This window comes from Camelus dromedarius, chromosome X (genome assembly GCF_036321535.1).
Source record: "Camelus dromedarius isolate mCamDro1 chromosome X, mCamDro1.pat, whole genome shotgun sequence".
Lineage (NCBI taxonomy): Eukaryota > Metazoa > Chordata > Mammalia > Artiodactyla > Camelidae > Camelus > Camelus dromedarius.
In genome coordinates this window covers 10,922,420-10,935,082 of record NC_087472.1, presented here as the reverse complement: position 1 = coordinate 10,935,082, position 12,663 = coordinate 10,922,420, and the positions used below count along the sequence as shown (strand labels likewise).

Below are 12,663 nucleotides of genomic sequence, written 5' to 3'. Positions count from 1 at the left end.
TCATTTCTGGGAACCTGGGAGCCATGGGGAGTTTGGTATCGCTGTTGGGAGGTGGTTGGTGGTGGGAAATGAGGCTACAGAGCTAAGAAGCCAAGAACAGATTGTGGAGGGCCTTGAATGTCTTGTCAAGGAGTTTGGACTTTGCCCTGTGGGCAGCACAAGTTGCCAACAGAGGTTTTTAGAAGTGGGATTGCATAATTAGACTGTTTCCGCAGGACCATCACCCAGGTCCCAGTACGGAGGAGGATGTGGAGTGGGGAGACTCCGGAGGCCTGCGGACCAGTCAGGATGCTACTGCACGGGTTACAGTCCAGACAAAGAACCAGGGCCCTCTGGTGGACGATGGTCTCCACCTCCTGATAGTCATGCCCTGTGTAAGCTCCTCCCCTCGAGTACAGGCCGGACCTAGTGTCCTGCTCCTAAGAACTGAATACAACAAAGATGGCAGGATGTCACTTCCAAGATTAGGTTACAGAAAGACTGACTTACAAAGCCAGCTGCCATATTGTGAACTGTCCTGTGGAGAGGCCCAGATGGCAAATAGCCATTGTCTCTGGTCGAAAACCAGCTAGGACCAGAGGCCTGTTTGCAGCCACTTGAGTGAGCTGGGAAGTGGATCTTCTGAGGCAGGTCAGCAACAGCCACATCAGTGACCATGGAAACAGATCCTACTCCAGTGGAGCCTTGACACAACTGTCGTCCCAACCAACACCTTGACTGCAGCCTGTGAGAGACCCTGAGCCTGCTAAGCCAGGCCTGGATTCGTAGCAACAGAAATGGTGAGTGATTAGTATCTGTTGTTTTATGCTGCTAACATTTGGGGTAATTTCTTACACGGCAATGGTAAGTAACAACAAGCCCCAACTAAGGGAATGAGGATGAAGAGCAGATGGATCCCGGAAATGGTAGGAAGTTGGGTTAGAGTGAGAGGGGGAAAGAAATGTCTAGGCAGACACGGGTGCTGTTTCATTGAGATGGAAAATAGAGGCAGTGTTAGTTTGAGAAGGAAAATGATGAGTTAGTTTGATCCAGTCAAACTTTGAAGGACCATGGGACACACCAGTAAATATATTCAAGGGGCAGTTGGATCCAAAGGTCTGAGACTCAGGAAAACCATACAGACTTTTGGGACTCTCAATGGAGAGGGAGCTCAGAAAGTGCAAAGACCAAGGCTAGATCCCTGGAGGTGTTCAACAGTTTAGAGAATGTCCTTTATCATCAGACAAGTGTTGGCCTTTGTGTATGTGTGTGTGTGTGCACTCTATGTATATCTTCTCCCAAGCAGTTACCTCCCATTGTAAAATGCTTTTCCTTCACTTTGCAGCCATATTGGCGTCCCAGTTTTCCTCACTAAAGACTCCAAACGTGAGTGAATTTCTCCACTTTTCAGGTCTACCGGAGCCCTCTCCAAATCGGCCGAGTTCCAGCTGGGAGACTGCTGTGCAAATCTGCTGTTGATTTTCATTGCTTGCAATTATTGGCAACATCCCTAGAGTTTATATGTTGTTTACACACTCAGCCTAATTTATTCTTCGCCAAGAAATCATATAAAGTAACATAGCGGGAGAGCTTGTTACAGGAAGAAATACAGTACACGGAGAGTCTAGAAGATGTCAAGTTGACCCAGAGATCTTTTTCAAGGGGTGGCGGTGGTGAGAGTGTTCCTAGCTAACCTGCAGAATGTAAACAGAGCCTGCAGACAGACTGAAAGACAGCTCTATCAGCTCTGCTGGAGGTGTTGACACTACTATCCTACCCAGGGTGTGAGCACAGAAGCTTGTTACCATTCCAGTTTTGCTGAACTGCTTGGGGCTTTTGACAGTTACAGATATCCTGTTCCTGCACCTAAAGACTGGTAGAAGAATCTTAAAGTTAGAAGGCACCTTAGAGGTCTTTTTAGAATACAGTGGACTGACTAATTCTGAACATTTCAAACTGTACACTTGCAAATAATCCATGGTATTTCAACTGAGCAATTAATGAAGCAACAAGTAGAGAGAATTCTTTTCAACTGAGCAATATTAGTGGATGGAATTGACTTTTATTACCATTTAAAAACCACATTAAATTTGATGGAGCCATGGTTCTTTTGAACAAAAGTGATGTGTATGTGAATGATTGTGACTGTGTGCAGAATCAGACAGCACCAAACTGAAAAAAAATGGTTAAGAACTTAGACTCCTTTGCTTGTGATCTCTCTCTCTCTGTTTATGCCACCCCCTCTGTCTATGCACCCCACCCAGGGTACAAAAGAGATTCCTGTCTCTGGATCCTGCCACTTCTCAGTCTCACTGCCACTGTACCCAGTCAGGCCTTTCTCTCTTGCCTGAAGCAAAATGAAACCTCTTGGCTAATCTCCCTGCCTCCAATCTCTTCTTTCTCCAGTGTGTCCTTCACACTGCCTTCAGCTTGGTCTTTATAAAGCACTGAACAAAATCCTTCTGCAGTTCCCACTGAGTACAGGATAGGGGACCTGAGCGTGGCATTCACAGCCCACAAGTAGGAACTTTTTTGGCTCTCCAGGCTCATTTCCCACAACACCCTGCCACCTGCTTTCTCTGCAGCCACGCTGCTTAACCACACGAAGTCCCTGACTCCAGGATATATGACTGTGTCTTTCTCACGCTGTTCTATCAGCCTGAAATGTCCAGCACTCCTTCTCTTCCTATAAAAGCCCTACACGCTGTAGAAGGTTCAGCTTAAATGGTCTCTTCTCCAGGAAGCCCCTTCTTCGGCTTCTCGCAAATCCTGGTTCTATGTGGAATGGCTCCCATTTTATTCTATCTTGAGACCGAGTCCCCTGTTGACCATGTTTCTCCAACCCTATATTGTAAGCCCCATGACTTCCTGTTGTCCCAGATCCTTGCATACTTCCTGAAACATACAATGCCTTAAAAATGGGTATGGAATAAATAAATCTTGGACTTTGAGAAAGCTTTTCAAACACATTTCAAAAGTCCCTAGTGGTTTCATAGTTAAATAAAAATGAAAGTTCAGTAGATGTTTTGAATAATGTCTACTGAGTATCATGCATGTTTTATTTTTGCTCATCAGGTATTTCCAAGATTCACATATAAAAGGATATTAACCAAATTTAAGACTAAAATATACATGCTCATTTAAACTTCTAAATTTTATTGACATTTCCATAGAGAATAACATGTTTTAAAAATAAATGAGCTCTTAATTATTTTTTTTTTAAACAGGAGCCTTTTTTCTCAATGAAGATTTCCTTTAACCCACAAAGTGCTTTTAAAATGAGCTTTGAGCAGAGTTGCTACCACAAGAACCCACTTGGAGATGTAATCTAGGTTTTTAGTAACTGAAAAGATTATTTTGTTTCCCCTTTGGTAACGATTTGCTCTTTTCCATCTACCCTACTTCCTTAGGCTCCTCTTGGCTATGACAGTTTCTCAGACTTTCCTTGTTTTGGGTGACATTGACAGTTTTGAGGATTTCTGGTCAGATAGTTTGTAGAGTATCCTCAGTTAGGATTTGTCAGATGTTTTTCTCATGATTAGATTGATGATGGTTTGAGGGGAGGAAGACCACACCGGATAAGTGCCATTTTTATCTCATCACATCAAGGGTGCTTACGATCACCATGACATCACTGCTGATGTTGACTTTGCTCTTTTGGCTGAGGTAGGCTTTGCAGACTTCTCTGCTGCAAAGTTACACTCCCCCCCCCCATCCATATTACTCTCTTTGGAACGGACTCACCATGAGTAGTGCACACTTCTCTGCAGGATGCTCCAGACTCATTTTGTGTCTTTCTGTTCCTAGTCCTAGAATCATCCATTTCCCAAAGATCCCTGGTTCCTTTTACTGAAGAATGATATGAGACACTAAGATCTGGATTCTCGATGTGTTTGTCGCTACTGGGATGTCACTGTTCCTAGGCCTCTTCATCAGTTGACAGAGCTAGGTAATACATGTATGTATACTAACCTGGTATATATACAAGTACTCAATTTCTTTTTATTGCAGAATAATATTTCATAGTATGAATATACCATTTTATTCATCCATTAATCAGTTAATAAACAATTAGGTTTCCACTTTTTGGCTATTATGAATAATGCTGCTGTGAACATTAGTGTACCCATTTTTGTGTGGACATATGTTTTTGTTATCCCTGGGAGTAAAATTTCTGGATCAGATGGTAACTTGGTGTTTAACCTTTAGAAGAACTGTCAGACTGTTTCTCAAAGTGGCTTTACCACTTTACATTTCCATCAGCACCATATGAGGATTCAAGTTTCTCTCCATCCTCAGCAGCACTCATTATTGCCTATTTTTAAGTTATTACTACAGCCATCCTAGCTGATGTGAAGTGGTGTCTCCTCGAGGTTTTGATTTGCAGTTCTCTGTTGACTAATGATGTTGAGCACTTTTTCATATGCTTGTTGCCCGTTTGTATATTTCCTTTAGAAAAAAACCCAAAATATAAATACAAAACAGAAACAGACTCATAGACATAGAATGCAAACTTGTGGTTGCCAAGGGGGCGGGGGGTGGGAAGGGACAGACTGGGATTTCAAAATGTAGAATAGATAAACAAGATTATACTGTATAGCACAGGGAAGTATATACAAGATCTTGTGGTAGCTCATAGCAAAAAAAAATGTGACAATGAATATATATATGTTCATGTATAACTGAAAAATTGTGCTCTACACTGGAAATTGACACAACATTGTAAAGTGATTATAACTCAGTAAAAAATGTTTAAAAAAATAAAATACCCCCCCCAAAAAAAGAAAGAAAAAAATGCCTATTCAAGTCCTTTGCCCATTTTTAATTGGGTAATTTTTTATTATTGAGTTTTAAGTCTTTATATAGTCTAGAAACAACTCTAGATACAATCGTAGGATATACAATTTGTGCATATTTTTTCCTATTCTGTGGGTTATCTCTTCACTTTGTTGATGGTGTCCTTTGAAGCAAAAAAGTTTAATTTTGATGAAGTCCAATTTATCTATTTTTTCATTTGTGTTTATGTTTTTGGTGTCATATGATTTGTTCATTTTTCATGATGATGTCTTATTTTCCCTTCTTTCTATAGCAAGAACTGGCCTCAGCAATGAAAAAAACATCACTTGTCATGCTGGGAAATACACAATTTGACCAGAGAACACTAGCTCCTCCTTGAAGAGTCAACAGAGGCTCCCTAAGAAAGGTGCTAATTATCACTAATACATACTCCACAATGGCTGTGTGCCAGACACCGTGCTCAGGTCTCGAAGCATCTTTTTTTAAAAAAGACCAGAGACATTGTTACTCCCATTTGAGGCTCAGTGTAAGTGATGTCCTCAAGAGCCTATAGCTGGTAAAGGATGGAGCCAAGGTCGCAGATTCAGCCTTGACTTTCATGGGCTTGCATTCATCCTGTTAGCTTCAAGCCCCAAGAGCCCCCATTTCTTAAACATACAGTAAACACTCCACATATATACATTTTTTAAATTGAACTATAGTCAGTTTACAATGTTATGTCAGTTTCTGGTGTACAGCATAATGTTTCCATCATACATATACATACATATATTCATTTTCATATTCTTCTTCATTATAGGTTAGTACAGGATATTAAATATAGTTCCCTGTGCTATACAGTAGAAACTCATTGTTTACCTATTTTATATATAATAGTTAGTATCTGCAGATCTCAAACTCCCAAGTTATCCCTTCCCACCCCCTTTCCCCCCTGGTAACCATAGGTTTGTTTTCTATGTCTGTGAATCTGTTTCTGTTTTGTAAATAAGTTCATTTGTGTCTTTTTTTTTTTTTAGATTCTTCATATAATTGATATCATATGCCATTTGTCTTTTTCTGTCTGACTTACTTCACTTAGTATGGTAATCTCTAGGTCCATCCATGTTGCTGCAAATGGCATTATTTCATTCTTTTTATGGCTGAGTAATATTCCATTGTATATATATACCACATCTTCTTTATCCAGTCATCTGTTGATGGACATTTAGGTTGTTTCTATGTCTTGGCTACTTGGCTATTGTAAATAGTGCTGCTATGAACATTGGAGTGCATGTATCTTTTTGAATTAGAGTTCTTTCTGCCACATGTATTTTTGAGAGTCTAATATGGAATAGGGGTTGTGCTAGGTACTGGTGAACAAACCAGGCACAGTCTTTGCCCTCATGGAACTTACAGACTAGGAGAGAGACCAACGATAGGCAGGATCACAAAAATAAATGTAAAATAACCACTGGCATCAGTGCTGGGAAAAGGTACCCAGTGCTATGAGAGCTTGTAACAAGGAGACCTGTCCTGTTCTGGAGGAGGGCACCATGGAAGCCTTCCCAGAAGTGATGCTAAAACTGAGATCTTCCAGAGGACGTGGGACTATTTGAGGGAAGAGCTTGGGAAAGAACATTACAGGAAAGGGGAACTGCAAGTTCAAAAGCCCTGAGGCAAGAAAGAAGTTATATATTTTTGCTAGTAGATTTTTTTAATTGTCAGGAAGTTGGTGCTTAATGTGGAGATTTGGGAAAATCCTGATGATGCAAAATAAAATGTGCCCTGTGCACAATAATCTTTATCTGAGAAAATTACCGTGATTTATTTATTCCACAAGCATTTCTCAACCGGATCCTGGCAGGGGTTGAGGGCTGAGTGAAAGTCCATGCAGTTGATTGGGCAAAGCTTTAGAGGAGTTGGGACTTTTTTCCAAGAGCACTCAGTATGAAGCCACCAGAAGATTATGAGGAAGGGAAGGGACAGTGATTGGATTTACGTTTGAAAAGTGGAGGGAATGCTCTAGGGAGGATGTATTGGTGGGGAGCAGAGTGGACGCAGGGAGAACAAACAGGAAGCCATGGCAGCGGTCCAGCCAGCAGTGACGGTGGTGTGGATGAAGACGGTAGTGATGAGGCAGAGGAACACAGCATATCGTGTTCCATCCAGCTGCAGGGGTGCCGTGGGGAGCTCACCTCACCCCTCCCCTGCCTGGCCCAGGACCCAAAGCCTGGGCTTGCTCTCCACCCCCCGCCCCAAGAGGGCAGTGAGCGTGCCTCAGGCCCCTGGGTTTAAGGGCCTTCTGGTTCCTCAGTGGCCCGGGCTTCCCGCGGCCCAAGCTGTTCAGCTTGGCTCCCAAGGAGGTCTTTTTCTCCAGTGAGTGGGTCTGAAGAATGACGGAGCCGTCACTAATCTGCTCCTGCTCCCGCTACGGAGCAGGGCGCTTGGCAGGGGGTTGCTCTGGTGTGTTCACTGCAGGCCCCAGCCCGGAGGAGAGCTAGGGAATTACTGCTCTTGGGGCTCCCCGCCCCCTCCTCGCCCCAAAACACACCAAGGGAAAGCTTGAACTTTCTTCTTTCACGAGGAGACACATTTCTGTGTTTGTGATTGGGAGAGAAGATATTTGAAAGCTGCCTTTTCTGGTGATGACAGACATACAGTCCTATCAGAGGAAACTGGAAAGTACAAATAAATAGAAAGAAGACGAACCAGTATTCCTAATTTTTGTGTATTTTCCCAGTCATATATGTTGATTTTTAAATAGATCAGACGTACTGAATATACTCGTCTGCGTCTTGCTCTTCTCACTTTGTTTTAAGCAGTTCCCTTAAAATCTCTCCACACACAATTTTTAATATCTGCAAAAGAGTCTATTTTGGAAAACGTATTTTACATAACCTTGTCCTATCTGTTGGACAGTTGGGTTGTCGGTAACTTTTACTGTTGTAAGGAGGTCTGTGATGAACGTCTTTGTTTAAAAACCTCTACCTGCATCTTTGGATGCCCTTGCCCCCTGTAGATTTTTAGAAGGGAGATTAATGTAGGATAACCCCACCTGTCAGGGAAAGCTAAAAGGTGGGCCAGTTTTTCCTTCTATAAGCACCTTGTCCTCCCCACATCGCTTCACCTTTCGCCAAGCAGTGGCTACTAGGTGTGTGTCAGGAATTACCTCTTTTCTCCAGCGACCCCTCTGGATTAAGGGCTTGAGAGGCAGCTGGGGCTGGGATTTCATCGGTTTCTCTCCATCTTGTGGCAGCGCCGAGAGCCCTCCAGGTCTGGGAGCCTAGCGGCCAGAGAACCAGCTAAGCAACCTTCAGCGCAGTCATTGCCCCTTGAGGAGCCAGTTTCCTCATACGTAAGAGGAGCCGGAGGAGGCAGGAGCTGGGGATTGACCAGATTTTGTTATGGTTGCCATTTAAGCAGCAGAGCCCTGATTTCAAATTAAAATTTCCCGGAATCTTCATCTATAAAGCAGATTAACGGGCAACTGTCCTGGTAGAAACGTGCAGGGGAGGAGGGGGAGAGGGGGAGGGGATGCTCTAGTCTGAAAACTCTGGCCTGGAAGATGGGAGTTTCACTCCAGTCCAGTCCAGTTCTCTTCTCTGTTGCTGAAGTTAAAAAACAATTATCTTTCATCTATATTTAAATCCTCCAAATGTGCTGATTGATGAAATCCTTTCTCTTCAAGGCAATTTGGAAATCAGACAAAGTAGAACACAAAGCCATGGATGTTTAGAGAGGGAGTGAGCAGTGTGTGAGACCGGCTGAAAGGGTGACCCTGGCACTTCTAAGAAGGCAGCAGCACAATGGACTCTTCGAAAGAAGCAGTGTCAGTTTATTCCCGCGTTGGCACCGCCCCCTCAGTGGGGCGGAATTGCTTGTTTTCACCCTCCCTTTCCTGGAGTCTTTCAGACCAAACTTGTGTCCACAATTGCGAGCAATTTGAACCCAGAGTAACCTACGGACAGGTATTTTACGGAGGCCCAAACACTGTGAAAGATATTAATAGGGGGTGGATATGACAAGAGAGTTTCCTCCCGCCCCTGGGACGCGGGGCACGGGGGAGGGGGCGTGAGGCCCGCCGGCCTGGCCGCCTGTGGCTTCGCTCCAATCACTGCAGCTAGGGCTGCGGCACCGACCGGCTCCGAGGGGTCCGAGGTCCGTGGCCCTGGGGCGGCGAGAGGAGAGCGGGGTACGGAGGCCTCGTCCATGCCGGGACGCTGCAGGCCCCGGAGCAGCCCCGGGTGGAGGGTCTGTAAATCACCGCCGAGGGCCCTCCCACACGGTGAGGTACAGTCCGGGGTGGGGGAGGCAGTGCCATCGTCTGCGGGGGAGGGGTGGTGCTGCCTTTCCTGGGAGACCCGACCTTTCTCCCAGAGGCATGGTGAGCTTAGTCTCCAGGATCCGCAGTGAAGTGTAAAAAGCGGCCACGACCCCCGAAGCCGCAGAGAGCCCCCGCCCCTCCCCCCGAGGCCCGCCCCGGCTCGCAGGTGAATGGCTGGCCCGCACAAAGGAAGCCGGTTGGAAATGTGGAATTCGGACCAATTTACGGGAGATTCTGTCGCCCAGAGTCCAGCAGACCTCAAGCAAAGAAACCTGTGGTCAGGAGTGGATGAGGATAAAAAACAGTCCACCGGGCCGAGTTTATTGGAAAGCCCGAGTTTAGTTATTCTGGGATAGCGAGGTAACAGGATTAGAGGGATTAAGGAAATCACCTCAAACAGCTGAGGAGGGGGTGAAAAAACACTGGTTCTATTTGTTTTCTTCTTAGGCCCCAAACAGATACACTGGGGCCGTGTGGCCAGGCGCGAAACGAAAGGCCTTTCGGGGGGCACAGTGGAATGCCCAAGGGTCAGGGACTGAGGGAGAGTTGGGGGAAGGAAGGAGTCGAAAGCGGGCTCGAGGCTGGGGATGAGAGGGAGCCTCTGGTGGAAAACAAGTTTACCGAGTTGACAAGTCAAAAAGAAAAAGCCACTGGAGAAGTTTGACGCTCTCTTAAAATGTTAAGAGGGACTTTTCAAAAACACACCTTCCAGTGTTGAATGCTGGCTCCGCCGCCGCGGTTGAAACGTACTTGTTTCCTGCCAAGGATTCTTGTAACCATTTATTTTTAATAGACTAATTGAGATTTCCGAAGGGTTTTCGTTTTGTAAATATTTCAGCTTGGCTCGAGTGTCTTCCCGCCCCAGTGCACAAAGGTAAAGGTGCGGCTTTGGGGGCCGGTGTCCGCGGCCGCGGCGGTCCCTCCCCGCCCGGGCGGGCTCTCCTCCCGCGGCCGCTCGCCGCGATCAACAGGTGCGTGGCCGCGGGGTGCTCGCCGCAGCCAGCGTGTGCTCGCTCCCAGGAGACGCTCTCAGGAAGACAGACCGCTTTCTCCTCAGTTTCAGTTGAAAATATCGGGAGCCGCAGCGTTTGGGATCACCAGAAGAAACCATTTCAGATCACGCTCGCCTCCCCCCAGGACCCCGCTCCCACCCGGCCCCGCGACCGGACCACGATCAGAACACCGAATGCTGGTCCCCTCCCCAACCCGCACCTAAAGTTTCAGGCCCGCAAAATTACCAGGACTCCACCATGTTGGTTATAAAATTTATTGATCTCTCATTTAGGAATTAAGAGTAAAACCTTGAAAAACCTGAAACAAAATAGCCCCTTCCCTACCACCCAAACGAAATCCAAATACATTAGCGCGACGAAATATCCAACAAATCACGGCAGAAATCACCAACTCAACAGCCTAAATGCGGACTGGACAGAAGGTGTCCCGCGGCCAGGGGCGGCGAGGCGGCAGACACACGCACACCTGGCTATAAATTAACAGCGGCCTTAGCTGCCGCGCGACTCCGCGCGGTCAGCCCCCCTAAAGCCCACGAGGAAAACAGATGCAACGCGACTGGGGGAGGAGGCGTTGCAGTTCTCAGGCTAGCCTCCCCTGAGAGTACGTCTCTCCCATTCACTCACTCCTCGGCTAACTGCAAACTAAAGAGACAACATTTTCAAATGCAACAGAAAAACCCAGGAACCCAGGAGGAGGAGGAGGGGGGCGGCTTTTTCTTTGCAAACAACACAGCGATTCCCAGCCTACAAAAGGGGAGGGAGGGGCAGGCGAGCTCTAGAAAGTCCCATTTCCGCCGCTCCGGACTCTTTGCTTTTGTACAAAACCCGACAGCTACAGCAAAACTTTCTGTCCTCCCCAGCATCGGTACAAGGCAACAGTCCCAGGCAAGCAAAGCTAAACAACAAGGCGTCCCAACTCGGGGGTGCGGGGTCGGGGTGGGGCGGAGGGGCGGCGAGCGCAGGCCGGCGCTCAGATGTGGGTCAGAGGCACCGTTCCGTTGACGGCAGTCCCGGCGCCCTGGTAGTGCTGGTGCACGCTGTGCAGGCGGCCGCCCGGTAGCGGCGAGGCGGCGTCGGCCGCGTCTCCGCCAGGCGGCAGGTACATGCTGATCATGTCGCGCAGGTCGCCGAGGCACGCGCGCTGCGAGTGCGACGCGATGGCGGGCGGCGGCGAGCTGGGCTCGGTCTTCACCACCGTGCCCATAGGGCCCAGGCTCATGGCGGCGGCGGCGGCGGCGGCGGCCGCGGCGGTGGCGGGCTGCTGCCCGTAGGCGGCGGCCGCGGCGGCCGCGGCTGAGGGCGCCATGCCCCCGTAGCCCGAGGCGGCGGCGGCCGCCGCGGCGGCGTTCATGTAGCTCTGGGCGCCCGGCGGCATCATGGGGCTGTACTGCAGGCCGGCCATGTCGTAGCGGTGCATCTGCGGCAGCGCGGGCGGCGGCGGCGGGCTGCTCATGGTCGCGGGCTGCGCGTAGCCCAGCTGCTCCTGCACCAGCGAGTACGCGCCGTTGGCCCAGCCGTTCACGTGTGTGTATGTGTCCAGGCGCTGGCCCACGCCCACCGGGCTGCTGGCGGCCGCGGCGGCAGCAGCCGCGGCTGCGGCAGCTGCAGCGCCGGGGGGCAGCAGGCCGCCGGGTAGGGAGTACTTGTCCTTCTTGAGCAGCGTCTTGGTCTTGCGGCGCGGCCGGTACTTGTAGTCCGGGTACTCTTTCATGTGCACGGCGCGCAGCCGCTTGGCCTCGTCGATGAACGGCCGCTTCTCGGCGTCGGTCAGCAGTTTCCAGTCGGCGCCCAAGCGCTTGCTGATCTCAGAGTTGTGCATCTTGGGGTTCTCCAGGGCCATCTTGCGCCGCTGCCCGCGGGACCACACCATGAAGGCGTTCATGGGCCGCTTCACGCGGTCCTGATCGCTGCCCCCGCCGCCGCCGCCGGCGCTCACGCCACCGCCGCTGCCGCCGCCTGCGTTCGCGCCGCCGGCTGCGTTCGCACTGTTCTTGCCCGCACCGCCCGGGGCTGCGGGGCCGCCCGCGCCTGCCGCCGGGGTGGGTGGCCCCACCGGGTTCTTGAGCTCAGTCTCCAGCAGGCTGTACATGGCCGGGGCGGGAAGAAGGTGCGCCAGAGTGGCGGGAGGAGAAGGCGCTCCCGGGGCTGGAGCGGCCACGGTGAAAAGGCCCGGGGACTCCGTCGGTGGGGTGCTTGGGGGCCGGTGGGCCAGCGGGTCGGGCGGGAAGGGCAGGCTTGCTGAAGTGCTCCGCGCCAAGTCAGCGGGAACCCGCAGGCTACTCGCACCTGAGGCGTTGTCTCGGGCTGGTCGCATTCGCAGTCTGGCCGGGCGCTCGCCAGGCCTCTTATATACCTGCTCCGATCCCCCGGGGTTGGGGCTCGGTCCGCCCCTCGCCACCGGGAGGCCTAGTGATTGACAGGCTCGCAGTGATGCGCCCTGGCCAATCATCACGGAGCCCCCGTTCGGCCCCGCAGGAAAAAAAAGTTCGGGGAGTCCTTTCGTTCACCCCCCACGCCCCTCTTGGGCCCGGTGACGTGATGAGAGTTATTCAGGAGGCGGGAGTCCCGGAG

At 49.5% G+C, this 12,663-nt stretch overlaps 1 protein-coding gene across 2 annotated transcripts; it reads right to left on the bottom strand.

Moving 5' to 3' along the window:
• Window positions 1-11,038: 11,038 nt before the first annotated feature.
• On the bottom strand, window positions 11,039-12,406 carry SOX3 (SRY-box transcription factor 3). Of its 2 annotated transcripts, XM_064482837.1 has the most exons (2): window positions 11,394-12,027; window positions 11,039-11,306 (listed from the first exon to the last, which is right to left on the bottom strand). In XM_064482837.1, exons 1-2 carry the CDS (start codon window positions 11,972-11,974, stop codon window positions 11,063-11,065), a joined length of 825 nt encoding a protein of 274 aa, XP_064338907.1. In that variant the 5' UTR covers window positions 11,975-12,027; the 3' UTR covers window positions 11,039-11,062. The 2 variants fall into 2 exon arrangements, with proteins under 2 accessions (XP_064338907.1, XP_031300930.2); XM_031445070.2 differs by having other exon boundaries at window positions 11,039-12,406.
• Between the last annotated feature and the right edge of the window lie 257 nt (window positions 12,407-12,663).

Excerpts from the sequence above, each read along its gene's own strand:
- SOX3 (XM_031445070.2), bottom strand. The coding sequence starts at position 12,406 with ATGCGACCAGCCCGAGACAACGCCTCAGGTGCGAGTAGCCTGCGGGTT.